Source organism: Lepidochelys olivacea, assembly GCF_965140295.1.
Source record: "Lepidochelys olivacea isolate rLepOli2 genome assembly, chromosome: 27".
NCBI lineage: Eukaryota > Metazoa > Chordata > Testudines > Cheloniidae > Lepidochelys > Lepidochelys olivacea.
The window spans coordinates 18,228,241-18,247,384 of NC_140437.1; the positions used below are offsets into that span (position 1 = coordinate 18,228,241).

At 43.2% G+C, this 19,144-nt stretch overlaps 1 protein-coding gene across 5 annotated transcripts in view; it reads left to right on the plus strand.

Annotated features, from left to right (window-relative positions):
* Nucleotides 1-19,144, plus strand: part of ATP6V0A1 (ATPase H+ transporting V0 subunit a1) — a 47,619-nt gene that overhangs the window by 19,230 nt on the left and 9,245 nt on the right. For 3 of the 5 annotated variants that reach the window (XM_084615798.1, XM_084615801.1, XM_084615799.1), the window contains exons 12-21: nucleotides 1,425-1,564; nucleotides 2,370-2,527; nucleotides 3,169-3,259; nucleotides 4,189-4,307; nucleotides 5,024-5,240; nucleotides 6,067-6,174; nucleotides 9,945-10,052; nucleotides 10,824-10,841; nucleotides 13,893-14,010; nucleotides 16,280-16,451. In XM_084615798.1, coding sequence (XP_084471924.1) covers nucleotides 1,425-1,564; nucleotides 2,370-2,527; nucleotides 3,169-3,259; nucleotides 4,189-4,307; nucleotides 5,024-5,240; nucleotides 6,067-6,174; nucleotides 9,945-10,052; nucleotides 10,824-10,841; nucleotides 13,893-14,010; nucleotides 16,280-16,451 — 1,249 coding nt within the window. The remainder of the gene's footprint in view (nucleotides 1-1,424; nucleotides 1,565-2,369; nucleotides 2,528-3,168; nucleotides 3,260-4,188; nucleotides 4,308-5,023; nucleotides 5,241-6,066; nucleotides 6,175-9,944; nucleotides 10,053-10,823; nucleotides 10,842-13,892; nucleotides 14,011-16,279; nucleotides 16,452-19,144) is intronic. The other 2 variants (XM_084615800.1, XM_084615802.1) reach the window with 1 other exon arrangement.

A 19,144-nucleotide genomic window follows, 5' to 3' on the forward strand; every position in this document is an offset into this window, starting at 1 on the left:
CACCTTGCAGGGGGGGAAGGGCCCAGGCCATCAGTTGCCAGGAAGCAGGGTGTTGGCCATTCTCTGTGTCCAGACCCCCCTGCACACACCTGCCCTCTAGGGCTCTGCAATGATCGTACACCCTTATCCCACCACCTAGATACTTAAGAACTGCCTAGGGGAAACTGAGACACCCCCACAATATTCAGAGGAAACATTAAGAACAGTCCCGCTTCGTCACAGCAGGTCACTTTACGAGAGTACTAGGCCACAAAATGCAGACTCAAGGCAGGTGTGGATTTAGCAGATCAGAATATAACAGTAGGTAGAAATAGGTCATAGAATCGTAGGACTGGAAGGGACCTCAAGAGGTCATCTAGTCCAGCCCCCCTGCACTCATGGCAGGACTGAGCATTATCTAGACCATCCCTGACAGGTGTTTGTCTAACCTGCTCTTATCATCAGAGACATGATAGAGTATAAATAGGTGCTTGGCCTTTTGCCCTGGCTGATAGGGCTCGTTGGAGCACTTAAAAAAAATCAAAGTTTAATAACTTTAAATTTGCATTCCTGATAGAGGTATTCCAAAAAAGTAATCTGTCGTAGTTTATAAATTAAAGGTGTGAATGACTTAATTTCTTATGTCCTGTAGTCATATTTGTGTTTAGATTAAAAGCTTTAGTACCTTGTAGCTTCTGTGCACTTGAGCAACTGCATCCCATTAAGCTGCTGCAGGCTTGTGTGAAGGTGGCAATTTTGATCTGTTTCCATGATCTCCTAGAAGTAGCACACGTCGTTTTTCTAGCAACTGACTACACTTGTTAATGTATCAGGTTTAAAGAAGTAAAAGGCTTCAAAATGAGGCCTTGCAGTCAGGTCATCTGGGAAGCAGTTGGACCAGAGAGTAGAGAAAAGCGTTTCTTACCATTGAGAGGCAGGCAAAGATGATTGAGGTTACAGACAGTCCAGTCTCTCTCTTGCATAGCCCAGGCTAGTGATCAGTACACAGTTGTTCCAGATGGGTTTTTTAGTGCCTGTCTTAAGTCTTACTACTTGCTACACCGTCAGTGTATCCACTGATTCCACAGGGAAGATTATGAAGGTGAAAAATCATGGATGTGTTGGGAGAGAAGAAGCGGATCTGTGCCCATGCTGACTGAGATTTGAGGAGGATGGGAGATTGGCTAGCAGTTGCCAACATCAGAGGGGATATAGATGTTTTCCTTTTCAATTTAGTTAAATGTTGCTGGAAGGTTATTTCCACGCATGAACAGAGCTGCTTTTCTAAGTCTCATGATGGTGATGTAGTTTTTTCCAGTTTCTCCAGCGGAGGTTGATCCTGTTTGGAAGATGGGAATGAATATATGAATTGTATTGCTAATAGAATAAGTGGAAGTAGAGCGCCAAACAGAGAGAGGTCTGATCGGTTTTCCCCTCCCTTCTAGCTCCGTACACGATTATCACTTTCCCATTCCTGTTTGCTGTGATGTTTGGAGACTTTGGTCATGGAACCCTGATGACGTTAATTGCCGTGTGGATGGTGGTTCGGGAAAGTCGCATTCTGTCACAGAAGAATGACAATGAGGTAACGTGCTAGGTCAAGCTCAGTTTTGTATTAAAGCAAAGAACTCTAAATTGATTTCTCCCCCCTCCCTCACCAACTGCCGATAGTACAACTATTGTTTTCACGTACAGTTTGTCGAGAACGTGAACAAACTAAGAGCAAACAAAAGTCCATAGACCACAAGATGATGAGTAATGTCCTTTCTCAGAATTGTGGGGATTCCTTTGGTTTGCAGTTTGTGTCTGAAACAATGATTCAGGCAGACAGTGGTTTGTTGGTTAATCTGTGAGGTTTTCACCATGGGGGGTGCCAGTTCCCGTGATAGGTTGTTGTAAACCAGAGACTAAGCTGCAATCAAACATGTTCTCGCTCACGGCCCACCGTCCTAAACCTCCCTGCAACTTGGTTAAATTGGTTGTGCTTGCTAAGGTCTTGGATTGATGAACAGATATAACTCAGGACTGAAACACGTTGCAGAGCATGGGGGAAGCTGTTACAGCACCTGTCCAGGCTCTGACTATCTCCCCGGCACCTGGTCACACTGAAATTTTAAGAAAATTTCATCAAATGTGATATTTTCTGTACATCCCCTGAGCTGGAAGGTGAGAAAGTCCCACCTAATCCACTCTGGTAGGCTGGTAATCTGTCCTCCAGGCTCAGTTTGCGTACTCTTTGCGGTTGTAAACCCTACATCCTTAATTCTTGCCATCGAATGATAAAGGCTCAGTGGCTTTAGTCCAGGACTGGCAGCCTGGGCCCTAGAATTGGGTATTTTCAGCCTCTGTTTTTGTGTGTGTTTGTCCTCACTGACCTTTTTATTAAACAGATGTTCAACACCATTTTTAGTGGTCGGTACATCATTCTGCTAATGGGAGTGTTCTCCATGTACACCGGCCTTATCTACAATGACTGCTTCTCCAAAGCACTTAATATGTTCGGCTCATCATGGAGCGTGCGGCCGATGTTCTTGAGAAGCAACTGGACGTAAGTAATTAGGTGCTTGAGAAGTAAAACTATAGGGCTGAGTTCCTGAATCTGTTTTTCAGAGTTTGTAATTGCATAGGAATGTATGCAGGGCAGGAACCTCAGCAGTGTAGTTTCTTTAGGAAACGTTTCCTGGGGGGGGGCGAAGCCACATGCGATGTAAAGAAATACAAAGTGCGGCAGATGTTTAAGTGCAAATGCCTTTGGATAAACTGGGTGTCAGTTGGGTCTTCCTGGTCTAGCTCCCCCAACAGAGCCTTAGACACACTATTAAAATGCATGGAAAGAAGCTAATTGCCTGTAGTTTTCCTCCCTTCCTCCTGTGTGTGCACTTCACCGGTGATCCCCTTCCACCCAAAATAGTTATTTAGCTGCCTTGCCAAAGAGCCTGGTTATTCAGATTCATGCAGGAAGGTCCTGCCCTAAGTCTCACATGGGCATTGAACTGCACATGGAGGCTGAAACGTTGGTTCGTTGGGCAGGTTCCCAAGTGGGACAAGGATAACTAATGCCCCCGTTCATTGTACTGAGATGCGCTTCCCCTTCATGGATCAGGAGGAAGCTGTTCTGTGTTCTCATATTTTTTGTTGAGTACAATTTTTACAGTTTGTAAAGCTTTATATCTATATGTAACCAAACAGAGAAGAGTTGCTTCAGAACACCCCTGTCCTGCAGCTGGACCCTGCCGTGGCAGGGGTCTTTGGTGGACCATATCCATTTGGCATCGACCCAGTAAGTATTGTCCCTTCCAATACATGTGGCCTTAGACACTTTTCTGGCTTATATAACTGTAACTTTCTGGTGCATGGTTAAACAAGCTAAAGGTGTATGTGTTCTCTTAGCAAGCGTGGGGCAGTAACTGTTGAGGAAAACACGGAGATGGATGGTGAAGTGGGTTCCATTACTTATCTCTGATATGTCACCTATTAGTGTAATGGCTTCTGGGTACTGAAATGGTGACCAGTAGGAGTTCTGAAGATCTCTTTTGTTGACCCCCTTTACCTAGCTATTTAGAGCTGCAGTATCCCACAGCACTGGACTTAGGTTTGGCATTAGGCTTGAGAGCCTGTCATGCATTTCCTAGTAAACTTGTTATATCTTTTTCTGCTAAAAGCCACCCACATGCCTTGGAAATGTGTATTTCCGGGTAACACCATTTGACTTATCTCTTTATAAGCTACCTAGATTCAGAAAACTGCCCTTAAGAGTTGATTTGCTTTTGAACTTATCCTGTGTTTGACGTTAGAGGGGTATGCTGGTGTTAAGGGCCAGAAGACCCTTTATTCAAAAAGGGAGCTGCAAGATTCTTTCTCAGGCAACATTACAGATGGGAGTTCTCAGTTTTTCTCCTGCCACAGCTGGCCACCTTGAAAGTGAGCAAGGCTCAGACCTTGCTCTGCTTAGGTACTGTTAAAATCCGCTGTTACAAGGGAAACCACAATCCCTGAATTTGAGGTTGGCTGGTAAGTGAAGAAACAACAGATGATTGAATGTTTTATTTTAAAATGTGTTTGTAAAATTTCTAGTGTTTGTCTGTGCCTACTTTCTGTTCCTGGTTAGCTATCTTGTGCTGTGCAGTGTAACATAGGTAAATGCTGCTTTGGTTCATCTATCTTCCTTTTGCTCATTAATTTGGATTGAATCCATGTTGTTTGTGACAGATTTGGAATATTGCCAGCAACAAGCTGAACTTCCTTAACTCCTTTAAGATGAAGATGTCTGTGATTCTTGGCATCATCCACATGCTTTTTGGTGTCACACTGAGCCTTCTCAACCACATGTGAGTGCTCTGTGTTCCATTTTTACTAGGACACACTTATACTAGTGCAGAATGTCTGTATCAGATTGATCAGGATGAGATTAGATTCTTAGGGCTTGTCCACACTTACATTTTATAGCGCTCTAACTTTCTGGCTCAGGGGTGTGAAAAATCACCCCCCTGAGCGCAGCAACTCTGAGTGCTTTAAAACGCTAGTGTAGACAGGCTCCCAGCGCTGGGAGCTAATCTCCTTGTGGAGATGGATTTCCAGGAGCGCTGGGAGAGCGCTCTCCCAGCACTCGTGCGCGACCCCACTTCAAAGTGCTGCCGCGGGAGCGTTCTCATGACCGCGCTTTGAAGTTTCCAGTGTAGCCGTGCCCTTAGGTTTTCGCATCTAGCTCCTTATGCCTCTAACACCCTGGATCTTGCAGCAGCTTTTAAGATGGAGAGAATTCAACATGAGTTGTTTCATTAGTCACGAAACATTTCATTATGGTGGTTTCTCATCCTGTGAGACTATATTTGCCTGTCAAATATTTCTTCTCAAAAATTAGCTCTAAAGATGGTTAGAAATGCAGAAACTCACAATTCCTTTGTTTTAAAAGACTCTTCCTCTTGTATTATCCATTAAAAGTTAATTTCACTGTCTTAGCCTGCATTAAGTTTATCTAACTCCAGTCAGATGTGGTGATGCTTTAACATATATGTCAAACTCTCTAATGCTTCTTTCTCTGCAGATATTTCAAGAAACCACTGAACATCTATCTTGGGTTTATTCCTGAAATGATTTTCATGTCGTCATTGTTTGGCTACCTTGTTATCCTCATTTTCTACAAGTGGTCGGCCTATGATGCTCACACTTCAAAAGATGCACCAAGCCTTCTAATCCATTTTATCAACATGTTTCTTTTCTCCTATGGTGATCCCAGTAACAAGATGCTTTATAAAGGACAGGTATGTGGTCTCGCTACAGTGGTACAGGGTGAATGATGGTTTGTAATATATGAGAGAGGCTTTCACTCCAAAGAGCTTAAATACGGCAGATGAAATAAAACACGAAACAAGACCCTCGTGATTTAGGGTAGCACACTTTATCCTGAAGCATCCTGAGGTGTTAGAGAGGCTCTTTGTTTTCACTCCCAGGGTAGGAACACAATCACCACAAAAACAGTTTTGAACCAAAAACATTACACAATGTTCTCAAGAAGGGAAGCAAAGAGTAACCTTTCCAGGAGGAATCCAGGTCTTCCTGAAAGTAACTATCAGCTCTTGGGCATGATTAAGACACCAAATACCCTATCCTATTTGTCACAAAGTACTGTGGGTTCTTAAGGAACCAGAAGTGGTTAGGACTTCCTTTTTTATGTCCACTTCAGTAGCATAGTGCCATCTAACTCTGTTCTAAGACACTTGTCCAGGACAGACTCAGGAGAGAGTGCCACCTGCCAAACGGCCTCTTCCTGCAAATCCACTTAGATTTCCCTTAGAGGTCTCTCACTTGAGTGATCACATCTCCCCTTGCTTAGGGTGTACAGTCTGATGCGAACACAGCCTGAGGTGATGCAGCTTCAGACAAACAATACGAACAGTTCAGTCTGCTGGTTTGGGAAGTGATAGTTACACAGTTCCTTCAGATCCTGTTATATCAGGGAAACACTTGTATGTGGGGGTTATTCACGCTGAAAGTTGCAATGTGCATGAGGCCTGTTCTGTAGAGCACCTTAGCAGGAATGGAACACGCACTGCATCACCTCGTACCGTGTCTCTGTTTTTTCCACAGCTAGGGCTTCAGTGCTTCCTGGTGGTGGTTGCTCTGCTGTGTGTGCCATGGATGCTGGTTGTTAAACCCTTGGTCCTTCGCCATCAGTATTTAAGGAGAAAGCATTTGGTGGGTGACTGTTTTTGGTATTTCTGATTACAACTATTAGTAGTTCAAAAGGCTCGATCTTGATCTTGGATACATAGGTTCACACTGGGGCATGACCTCTGAAACCCCTTTGCGTGAGTTCACACACAAAGACAAGTGGGTTTTACTGGACACGAGGTGATGCCTGCTTGCCTCTCATATCTGGATCTAGCTCTGATTCTGCATTAGAAAACATGTAGATACCATTGTAAAATAAATATATCCTGCTTGGGTACTGTCAGCCCATGTAGAAGCACAGAAGCTATCGATTATTGGATTTGTTTCTGTGCCTTTCCTTGGTGGCCAAAGCGCAGAAGCAGAGATGTAATTAATAGTGAATTGGTCGACAGTAATGTCATCAACCTGATTAAAGGAGTTTGGATCTAAAAATGAGACTAATCTCTGCTTGTGAATATGGGAGCTTATCTCTTAGGGTATCTTTGTCTTTTGTGGCTATGCAACTGTACCTAAATATATATATATAATGCACTGCCATACATGGACTGAGGCTACTTGAAAATTCTCCTTGCATGTATGGCAGACAACGGTTAGAATGTTACAGTCTGTCAAAGCACAGTTCAGTTAAAGACACTCCCTCTCCCTTCTCTGACCATCTTCCATCCTCCCATGTCCCCTCCATTCGTCTCCCTTTCTCTCTTTTTTTTTTTTTTCTTCCTCTTTCCCCTTCTTTCTTCCATTCCCGATCAGGAAGGGCAACCCCTGGAGGGTCAAGGCAGCACAGTCCAGAACGAGCAGGCCACTGGGGCAGCAGCGGCTGCAACAGTGAGCGGCTTTAAAATCACGTGACAGAGATAAAGACGAGGCGTTGGAATTACACTCCATAACCTCTGGAATATTATATATACAGATCTGCACTTCCTAAGTGGGTAGTAAGATCCCCCTGTGGTGAAGCAGTCCCTGTCTCAGCAAGATAAATTCCAGTAGCCTCAATATAATTGTGAAGCATTCCTAAATAGCCATGCACACAAATAAAGGAGAATAACTGAAAGTGACCCTGTAATGCTGAAAAGTGCTGGGGAGATCCTAGCCCACAAGAATGCCTGGTCGTCAGACCTCCAAGATGAAACCCCCTTGTTTTACGTTCTCGCGTATTTGTTTTTATAAACTAGATTTGACCTCTTTTGTTTGAAACCTTTGTGTTTACATTCCATATTCCAAAAAGTCATATGTATGTGTGGTCCTCTCAGCAACACTAACCCTGTGGCTTCACCTCAACAGTTAATGGATTTTTTGCCTGCTTCTTTATGGGGACTTGCAGAACCTGATGTTACAGTGAAATGGCTGTGTCCAGACAGAGCTGTGTGTAAATCTATGAACTACCATCCATGTCCAGAGTCCACTGCCAGCTGGTGAGTGAAGCAGCCTTCATGGCTTGCTTCACCAGAAGGACATATTTCAAATTGTTGTCACACTCATGAAATGTGGCCTCTTTCTCCAAAGAGACTAAATCATGCAAATAATTTATCTGAATTGGATTTTGCACTCAGTCTTATACTAAGTGACCAACTGAAAATCAGCTTTAGTATTTAGGTATTAAACATTTCCATAACAAATCTTTAATAGCCTTACAAAAAGCTTTCAGGAGTGTTAAGAAACATCTGGCAAATTGCATTTTTGTGTGTGTGTGCGTGTGTGTGATCCATCAAATGTATTAAGTATGTAAAAAGGCCAGCTGTGAATGAGGCTGTTTACACACCTCTTCTAACACAATCCTATCCTATGCACAGCGGAGGGCCAGATCCCCATGTGATGGAAAATGTCATGGCTCTACTGATATGAGCTGAGCTAAAGCAATTGACACCAGCCCAAAGAGAATATACATTAGCCAAGTGCATGAGAAAAAGCTGTATGCTAATCATGTGTTTGATGAAATAACTCATGACCACAAATCTCCAGTGACTAGCAGAACACCACCGAACACTCCCAGTTTTGGTCCACTTTGACACCAGTTTCAAAAACAGAATCCAAACACTAGCCTTATCGCTCTTACCTAGACGTATACGTCTTACTATCTTAATGTATGTCACTTTTTTCTGTGTTATGTTTTTATTAAAGTAAGATGTCTGGAGTGTATTTGGAGCTAATCTGACAAGCATTAAATAAATCCATTCCAAGTTTGACGCCTGGCCTAACATTAAATTATATCAAGACAAAAACAAGGCTTTGAAAACCAGCCTGTTGTTTATAAATGCATTATTCTAATAATCAGTGCATTAATGTGAGAAAAGCAAGCATGTTAGACTATTGCTCTGTATCACCAGAATCCTGATGAACTATGAAAGCAGAGATGGACACTAAGTTTGATCTTCTTTGTTTTTCATATTAATCCTTAAATTATAATGTTTTAAAGTTTTGAATTTAAAAGCCATGTTTACATTCCATGGCACAAACAAATATTTTTGGGGTAACACTGAAATGCTTCTGACACCTAGGTATTATAGAGAGAGGCAGCTAAATAAGTCCTATTCAATTGACTTTTCCTGTTATCTGTTCTATGGGAATTTTTCCAAAATCACCTTTACTATATGCACACCTCTAACTGCTAAATGCATCATTATCTAAGGGCAGATGCTAATGTTGTAGGTCACACCATATATTCACTGCATTTTAGATTTGCACCCTTTTGGTCTGTCAGGTTTTAAAGTTCTGCATATATTAAATAGAGTCTCAGGTAGCCAATGAGTATTTTACTCCATGTTATTGAGTGTTCTTGAATGAAAATAAGAGAAATCTGCCTACAGTGTGCAAAGGTTGGTTGCTGGCAGTTTAGAATCCTGAAAATAAGGTTAAGTGCAAATTAGATTTTCATTGTCTTTCTAAATTTCACTTACAGTGCATGAAAGCTCTATTGTAAGAGCCCGTTCACTGCTTGACAGGTTCGATGTGTCATTATTGATGGTGTTAGCTGTTTACTTGGAGTATGAAGCCTGTAGCAGGTTTAATGTAACTGAACAATGATTACACTTTACTTGCAAAATGAAGCAGCCCTAACTTTACTCATCTGATCAGTTAAGACCAAGTGAAGTTAGAACAGAGTCCAAGTATGACCTTTAATATTTGAGGAGGAACCAAAGGACAGTTGAGTCTTAAGTACTGAATGTCTAAACAAATGCCTATAAAAGGAATCATTTGCAGAATTCAGAACTTCCATGTAAGAGAAGGTCTGGTTCCCACCCCAACCCCATCCCTGCCAATGTGTGGTGTGGGCATGCCTGGTACAAACTGGTGCGGAGCAAGCATATATATTTGTTGTTAGCATGTGGGATAATGCTGCTTTGCTGTTTGCCGGTAAGTGATGTATTTAATATACACCAGTATTTGCCTTTCTGTCAAAGATTCCAGGAGTTCCGAAAACTCTTGGAAACTTTTAACAAATCATTGCACAAAACCCATCAATTTCAGCCTGTGTGTCACTCTGAGAGAACGTGGCTCTTGGTCAAAGGTGAAATTATTTTGTGTAAAGCTTTATAACATCAAAAATTAATTCAAAATTGGTTTCACTGTTTTTCAGACCCAGCAGTTATATGCACGTGTTTCCCACTCAGTCAGGAAGAGCAGTGTACTCCATTTGTGAAACACTATTGTGCCTTGACTCTTAACATTTAATGTGTGGTTTTCTTTGAGCTGCTGCTGCTTTCTGGAGGTGTCCGAAATGCAGTCTCTGACCCCCTCCGCAAATGTTGCACTAAACCGCAGCAACACTTGGCTCTTTCTCTTTGTGCACGTTTTAGGGAACTCACAACTTCGGTGGGATCCGGGTGGGCAACGGACCAACTGAGGAGGATGCAGAGATCATTCAGCATGACCAGCTTTCCACCCATTCTGAAGATGGCGATGAGGTGAGCTGCTGATCGTCCTTCACTTCCCCACTGTAAAGTTGGCAGTGAAAAGGGTTATTTCCTGCTTAATATATTTACTAGTTTTGAGGATCCTAACTCGATACCAACCTTGCCAGTGGAGCTGGAACAGCAGAAATTCAGATCCATTCTAATTTCCTGCTTCCTCATGCCGCCTTCCACTCATCCTCATGACTGTTAACATCAGTGAAAGTTCTCTGCACAGGTCAAGGAACATATGTGGCCTTTTCTGTCTGAATTCTTATCCCAAAGAATGAGCACCTGACAGGCAAGCTCCCCCCCACCCTCCCTTAGGCTGAACAGTAAAATCTAGGCAGTTGCCACAGACACATTTTGCCCAGTTTACTCTCCAGTTGAGATGGTAATTGTGTGTTTTGTTATTTGAGTTACTCTATTTATTTATCTGTCAGGCATTATAAGCCTGTGTTTAAAATAAATCCAAGTGCCGTAGTACTTGAGTACTCAACTCTTGTTTTAGATTCACTTTAACATGTTTTCCTAACTGCCCTGCCTTTCCTACCACACCTGGGGAGAAAAAGAGAAAGTGATAGTATTGATCATCTTGGGGACATTCTGCTGCCTGTTTGGACAGCGTAGTGGACTGCTGTTCCTCTGCGTTACGCTGCCTGCACAATGTGTGCTAAGTGCTACCACTTAAATGTGCCCTGTGAATAAGGGATTTATTAACCTTGTGTTCGTGACTAATGTTATGACTGTGGGACTCTGCACTAAATGTAAATTTATGTTTACAAGCCTGCAGAGGATGAGGCGGTAAGATGACAGCCGGCTTTGCATTCATCTGTATCTGCACCATTTCCCATTGATGGAAATCACCTGCTGAATTAACACATGATTTCCTTTTTTCCGTGCCATGTGACTTGTTTTCCCATTAGCTGTAGCTATTTACGTGTCATGAGCCATTTCTAATACTCCATACAATATCCTCTCCGTTTAAAAAACCCTTGTCTGTATTGCTTCATCTCTTTAAATTGTGCTTTGCTTTCTTATCTCCCTTGATTTTTAGATTGCAAATGCTTCTCAGTTGACCTGCACAGCTGTTGATCAAAAGATCTACAAGGGGCTTCTAAATGTTTATAATATAGAGTTGCTGGAGAAGCAAGACTGTCTTTGTTAACACTTTGACAAAACAGATACAACAGTCTCCAGGAACGTCTGGGGTGTTTTTGCAAACTACTTTATAGATTTTTTTTTTTTTCCCTAGCTATCATCCAGAGCTAGGTATTCTATTGACTGAATGTTGCCCGAAACAAATGCGGCCAAATATTGGAACATACAAAATTGGACTAGCTGATGACCAGAGAATCAATATTTTTCTCTTTAAAAGGGGGTGTTTATTGGTGAGAATTGCTCATATTCAGACACAAATAGTTAGATTCTCTGAGAGTTGGAGAAGTATAAAATACCATTTTGGAATAGACTGTGAAATCTAACCAGCCTCTCTGCTCTTCTTCGTACCAAAAGACCATTATTCATCATGTTTTTCCTACCTCCTGTGGTCCTAGAGTTGGTGGTGTAAGTTATTCTCTTTGGGTGGGTCTCTCTCTAGACTCTAGCCGTGCCAAGGTAACAGATTGTATCTCTGGAGGCGGTATGTTAACCTTAAGAGCAGTTGTTCTGTTCGCGGGTCTGTGCTGTTGGTGTACCAGGTGCTTTGTTTGTCCTTGTTTTACCTTTAAGCGAAACAAGAAAGCTGATCCATACACTGATAAAGATATAGGTTGCTTCACAATCAAGAGGCGATTTTCCTCATGGTCTTCATGGCAACAAATGGTGATAGAATGCGCTAGTGTAGCTCCATTGTCTCCACACAGCTAAGAAAAATACAAATTCCTGTTCCACTCCAGTTCCCAGAAGACCTTTGGATCATTAAATTTTTATTTAGCCCTATAGTGTTTGCGGCTCTGGGAACTGTGTTGATACAATGATAAAAGTTGGTCTGATGGTGAAATAACTGTAGAGGTCTTCTCAATCCTCAAGAAGAAGGATGTTCAGTGCATCCAAACGATACAGCAGAGAAGCCTCAGTGGATAACCTCCCCCGACAGTAGCACTTTTGGGCTTGTTTCAAGAGTTGACCTAGAGGGTCAGATTTCAGCTTCTAGTTCCCCGTGTGTAACCCCAGTAATGTCCGTGCAGTTCACACATGTAACTAGAAGCAGAATATTGTCTTATCCATCTCAGGTGCGTGACTGGGTGAATTTTTAATGTGTTGAGTGGAGCGAAGTCTCCAAGACCAAAGTGTGGTGACAAACTAAACATACCACCATGGTGTACCCTCAAATCTCCCCTTTATCAAGTTGCTGCTTTCAATGTAGTGCCACATGAGGGTAGCACCTCAGAACTGGAACAGCTGTGTGACGGTGAACTTGGAATGCATAATTCGGAAACCACGGTCAGCGTGCATAGAGGCTATGGAATTGCGGAAACATTGCCATGAGACGCTTCTTTGTTTCTGTAAATTTTCCTGAACATGAATCTTTTAAGAGAGCTGTTGCCCTTAGGGATGAGCCCTAGCGCTGGTGAAATAGGTGTAATGCAGATCAGTCTGGCCGCGTTTGAATGCTATGCAGGCCCATAAACTCTTCTTCTTTTTTTTTTTTTTTAAATTAAGCAGAGTGAAAAATAACCCATCAGGCTACAGGAACTCTGCTAAAGCCGTCCCATGAGCATCTTTGGGTTGAAGCACAGGAGTGGTTGTCTCCCTGGCAGTTATTCACTAACTCTGCCAAGCGCTGTACTTCTTGTTTAAATATTTGTCGGATTCAGTTTGTTTTACGCTGACTTGCTGTGTGTGCTGGACAGAGGACTCTGGTAAACAGAGAAGGTTTTACTGAGGAATTCTTGCAGTTTATGTTCCTGTGAAGAGAGATCTGGGCTCTCAACAGCTAGTTTGACATAGTTGTTTGAAATGTTTATTGCTTTGGCTATTTAAGGGGGGAACAAGAATAAAAATAGCATTCTATACTCCTTTCGGAACACCGATCACTCAGTGTCATAAAATTCTGCATCCCCTTTAATAACGTGCTTTGGAGAAGTTCACAGAGCATGGATTAACTCCAAGATGCAGAAACATCGGACTCTCTTTTTTCCAAGCTGCAATGTGGCAAACTTTCCTACATTTATTCTGAAATCATTTTGAACTGATTGCCCAAATGTTTGGAAGGCATAGAGACTCTGCAGATGGAAAAGTGAAGCAGAGATGAGATTTTCAAAATAACTTTTTGTGCATTATTTCTTCTTTCACAGAGAGATTGCTTCCATAGTTCCCACAGCAGTGCAAAAGATGCAGTATTGTCTCGGGCTTTTTCTGATTTTTTTTTCATACATTTATCTCATTCCTGTGGAGAGGGAAAACTGTACTTGTAATCCCTCACCTCTTTTGTAGAAATAGATACCCCTTACCCGTGTGTTCATACGGAACCGCTTCTTACTGAACAGTCTTTTCCTGGTAAAATCCTGGTTCCAATCATAACTGTTTTCATTGCCTGTCATGTGAAAGTAGATGTTTTTTAAGCCTACAAATTACAGTGTTGAATGATTATTTCTGATTAGTTTCTCAGATTTAGCAAAAAGTGTCAACTTTCACTGCAATTGTGAAATTATATTTGGTATAGTCTTCCTAAATGATCTATATCCAAAGGGCCAGTAGAAGAAATGATCAGTAAGAGCCCAAACTACAAACATAGTGCCCTTGTAATAGCCCCAGACAGTGGTGCCGCTTCCCTAATCTGCCAACCCTTGCTCATTGCAACTACTTTGCAGATGGTCTCAATTTCTCTTTGCTCTGTTGTTCTTTCTGCAGTTTGATTTTGGGGATACAGTGGTACATCAGGCCATCCATACCATTGAGTATTGTCTGGGGTGCATTTCCAACACAGCGTCCTACCTGCGGCTTTGGGCTCTCAGCCTGGCCCATGCACGTAAGTATCTTTCCCAAAGCTGGAGGTTTGATCAGCATCTCAAGATCAACCTGGACAAAAAGGTCCTGGGGAGGTGGCCTAGGCATGTGTGTATGTGCCACAGAGAGAAACTACCCTAGTGTGTGTGTCATGTATTCTGGGGTGCAGTCCAGACCAGTGAGGGGTTGTCACCACATGCCTTGCAACCTTGGGTGCCTCGCAGTGACTTGCTGATGTAGTCCCCAGTGTGGGCTACTCACAAACAGCCGGACAGCATGCAGGTCACACCCTGAGTGTCTGTGTATAGCTGCAGTCCTGGTCCAGCCACTCTGACCCCAGCAGCCTGTCAGCAAACACCAGCTACTCTCTGGCTTCCGGCAGCCTTGGTTACTACCTGTAGGGTGATCTCCCCACCCTCTCAGTCCCAGATTTTCCCCAAAATGTGTTCTGCATTGCCCAGCCTTCTGGACATCTCAGATATTGGAGGTCCATTGCCCCGTCAGGGGTCAGTGTACAACAGTCTGCTGCTCTGATCGGAGTTACCAAACAGTTCTATTTGAACACAACACTGAATTCATTTTGATTAAAGAATAAAAACAAGTTTATGTAACTACAAAGAGATGGTTTAAGTGAGTACAAGTATTAGGTGCTAAAGTCAGAAATAGAGAAAGAAAGATAACGCTTCCTAGTAGAAAGAAAAGGAGTATTTGTGGCACCTTAGAGACTAACCAATTTATTTGAGCATAAGCTTTCGTGAGCTACAGCTCACTTCATCGGATGCATACTGTGGAAAATACAGAAGATCTTATAAATTTCGTGTAGCTCATGAAAGCTTATGCTCAAATAAATTAGTTAGTCTCTAAGGTGCCACAAGTACTCCTTTTTTCTTTTTGTGAATACAGACTAACACGGCTGTTACTCTGCTTCCTAGTAGCTAAGACTTGACAAACTAGACTTGGTTCAAGGTAAAACCCTTACCACGTTCCCTACAAATCTTTCACAAAGTCCCTAGTCCTTTCCAGATGCAAGGATAGAGGCATGGAGTCTCATGTCATTTGTTAAAATGAAAATTGATCGGTTCCTGCCCCACTTTACTGCCAAAGCAAGGCCACTTGCCTGGTGATGTCTAATCAACTTTGACACCTGGTGAGAGGCGTCACCTTGTATTTTGTCTTTGAGAAACCAGTTTTACCCCTTCCCCAGATTTGTCTGGTAAACATATTTCAGTCATTTCAGCTCATCTTCATGACTTTATCTGTAATATTGCTGTGTACGTTTCATCTTGATATAAGTTTTTCAAATGATCCGTCACAAGGCATATTTTGTACACAGACCATTACACTCATATGGAGGGTGAGTGTACAGGAGTGCGTTTGGTCAGTGTGGTAGGGTCAGGCTGTGCTGGGCTCAGGGTTGGCAGGGAGTATTGACTACGGTCATCAGGATTTTAGCCTTTGCTTGTCATTGAACCTCAGTGTGTCATGAAGAGTGCGTATAGACTAGTGGCACTTGTGACAGTGGCACCCAAATTTAGCTCAGCGGTGGGAGCTACAGTAGTAACTTGTCAGGAGCCCAAAGGAATCTGCATAAAATGGAGCAGCTTGCAGCTGCCTTCGCCATTAATGCAGAGTTGCAATCTCTTTAGACTACACAGACCCAGGATGAAGTATTGCACGCTGGATGAGTGGAATCCATTGCAGATCGCTGTGCAGCCACCTTTAGCTCACGGGCTGTGCGTTGGCCAACCTGTGTTATGGTCTGTGTGTGAAGAATCGGTTTCATGTGTTAGTTTTCGTAGACTAGAATGGTTCAGCTTACCCATTAACCTTGGCCAAGGATTTTTTGGTGGTTTTTTTTTGGTAAGTTCTTTGCTCCTCTCATGTAGTGCGGCAGCTGGAATGTTGCTCCATTCTGGTGTGGGTGACTGTGTCTGTAGTAAGAGGCAGGAGCGGTTGCTGCCCAGGGTCTGCTTATGCAGGCTGTGTTTATGAAGAGCATCCTGGGCTCAGGAGAAGAGGATGGAATTTAAAGCACTGAGTAAGTGGCAGCTCTGGCCTTGAAGCCTGTGCCAGGAATTGGACTTCAGGTCCTGAGTTACCTGGCTGCAAGCACTTCTTGTTGTTCACAAGCAGCCCAAGCAGAACCATCCTTCCGGCTCCTGCAGGGCTAGAAACAGTCCCAGCGGGGTGGGAACGGGCTATTTCGGAAGGTTACCTAAAGCCCACTCCCAATGAAATAAACCACAACCACCCTGAAATAAGCAGTATTCTTCCTGCTCTTCTTCCTGCAGAGCTTTCCGAGGTGCTCTGGACCATGGTGATCCACATCGGCCTCAGTGTGAGAAGTTTGGCTGGAGGTTTTGTTTTGTTCTTCATATTTGCTGCTTTCGCTACCTTGACTGTGGCAATCCTTCTGATCATGGAGGGCCTGTCAGCTTTCCTTCATGCACTCCGCTTGCACTGGTAAGTTTACTGGAATGTAGAGGTTTTAAAGCTATTATAAGCAAGATAATTCACCACCACTCTGAATGCTGTCTCCTAGAAAGCTGTATGTGCTTGCCTTGCCGTCCCGTCCCACCCCACCCCACCCCAAGCAAAGTTTAGGCTTCAGTTATAAAATTCAGAGAATTGGTAATCACGTGCTGAAACCGGCATTGCCTGGTGCTGCTCGGACAGTGTACTGAGTGTAACTAAACTAGGTGCTTGTTCTATAGCTGGCAGCAAAACCTCATGAAGGTTAGGGACCTTATTTTCTGCTTTCGTGGTCCCAATAATATTCCTCACTCCCGTCCTCTACAGTTAAGTCACTAGGCATGCGTTCAGAGTAGCTGGCATAACTGTTCTATGCACAACAAAGTACCATTGAAACCAGCTAAACCTTTCTAGGCAGCCTGCTCTGGGGGTATGGAAAGTTTGGGCCCTTCAGCAGTTTCTCTGTTTTGCTGCGTTGCCTGATTATGGCATTTGTTCCTCTTGTCTCCTTAATGATGTTACATAGTGATTGATTGATTGCTGACCGCACATGGAACTGCAGTTATCTAGTTAGTTCATTCTTTCTCAGGAAAATGGAGCAGAACAGAACAATAGCAGTTACACCTCAGCCTGGGGTGATAGTTATCGAGATCTGGTGATCCAGATCTTGAGCTGGGGTCAAGAGAACTGTCTATATTCTGCAAGAGAAGTAGACTTGTTTCCAGAAAGGACAGCTGTGTTTTGTGATATGAGAGATTAAACCAGTGGTCTGTGCAGAGGTCACGGTGAAACCCTGATTCTTTGAGTAACTCATTATGTGCCTCTCAGTTCAGCTTAAAGTGAAAGAAAGCCCTGCTTAGACAGCAGCCAGTGAGGGTGGGTGGAATGAAGAAGGCTGTTACTGATCCCTGTGTAGCAGTTGACAAATGCGGAGGGTTACTGATCCCTGTGTAGCAGTTGACAAATGCGGAGGGTTGCAGCCGAAGAGCCTGGAGGAGTTTCTCTCTTTCAGGTAGCTTGTTGGTTATCGTAGGTATTCACCTTACTCCCAGCAGCAAACTACACTAGTGGGTCAAAGTCAGCCCTGACTGGAAGAGACCTTTAGCTTCAGATTTGCTTCTTCACCCTTTTTTTATGGAAAGTGAAGTAGTTTTTTTAAACTGGGGTCTGGCTATCTTAAGAAAGTTTATTCTTGTATTCGGTGTGTTGACTACTCTCTTCCTGCCTTGTGGCTTTCAAGGCAGAATCTGGAACTTCTTCCTGGAACTCAAACTGCATTTTTAAAATGTAATGTTAGGAACTCTCTGAGCTCTAGGCCATTGGTCCAATCCAGTGACGAGGTTTTATACAGCTAGTGTAGCAGATTCTCTTTGGTGTTTCCTCGGTTTAGATATCAAATGATTTGTCCATTGTTCTTCACGTCACACCCTTCCTTACATTTAACTTGCGTAGAACAAATAAAGGCTATGTCTGCACTGCGCACCTTTTAGCGACACAGCTGTGCCGCTAAAAGGTGCGCAGTGTAGCCACTCCTGACATCAAAATACGTCCACCCCCATGAGAGACGGTATCTCTGTCGGCGGGAGAGCTCTCCCACCAACAAAGCGCTGTTCACACCGGCGCTTTTTTCAGTAAAACTATTCTCTTCCAGGGGGGCGTTTTTTCACACCCCTGAATGACAAAAGTATTACCATCAAAAGCGCAGTGTAGACAAAGCCTTAATGTTACCCTCTGTGTGTCTAAAAAGACCCACTGGTCACTGTTCTTGGTTAGTCCTGCTCAGCTGGTAGTTCAGATTGTGTGTATTCAGGGAGTCAGTAAGTGAAGAGAAGTGAGATTATTCAGTGGAGCATAATCGCTTTCTCTCCACCCAGGCCCAGAGTGAGTTCCTAGTCCCTGCTTTTAAAGAGCAGTTATTCCACTTTGACTTCCAGTGTGGCAGGCTATCTCTCTGGTGTGATCAAAGGGACAATACAAAAAAAGGCATTGATTTAGCTAGCTCTTGGGTCCCCTCAAACTACACATAGAACTAGGCAGGAGAGCCTGTGAGTAACTCTCTTCTCCTCCTTGCCCATCTCCTCCAGTAATTCTGTTGGGTCAGTTCTGAGTTTTTCATGGTTGGCCGAAAGCATGAAGCAAAATCGCAAATGTAGCTTGTGAGGTGTTTGGTCCTGCTCTGAGCTCACTTACTTGTGGTTCTGTCCGTTTCCTTTTGTGAAACGTCCCAGTTACAGTCTGAAAGTAGGAGCGCAGGGCTCTTTTAGGCGCTCATTGAAAATAAACAGCATCATTTTTTCTGTCCTGAGTGCCTTGGCAGTCCTGTGGCTGGACAGCCAAACCCAGTGGGACTTTGAGACCAGGAGAAGAAATAAAACTCTTTGGAGTCTTTTGTGTATTTTTCCAGTAAGAAATAAAATGTGGTGGTAATGACAACTGCAGCTTTTTGGACTTCCTCTGATTTCTTTTTGGGATGAAAACTTAGTCCTTTTGCACCCCCTAATGGCACAGATTCCAGGTGCATATTGAAGCTTTCCAGTATGCTCCGGGATCTTCAGAATTCAAACCACAAAGTCATGATTCATACAGGAATTCTACAGCGTAGCCATCTTATGTAGGGAGGGGATCTCTACTACAGTTGTCTGCAACTCCCGAAAATGGCTGTTGGATGGCGTTTCTGTTTTTCC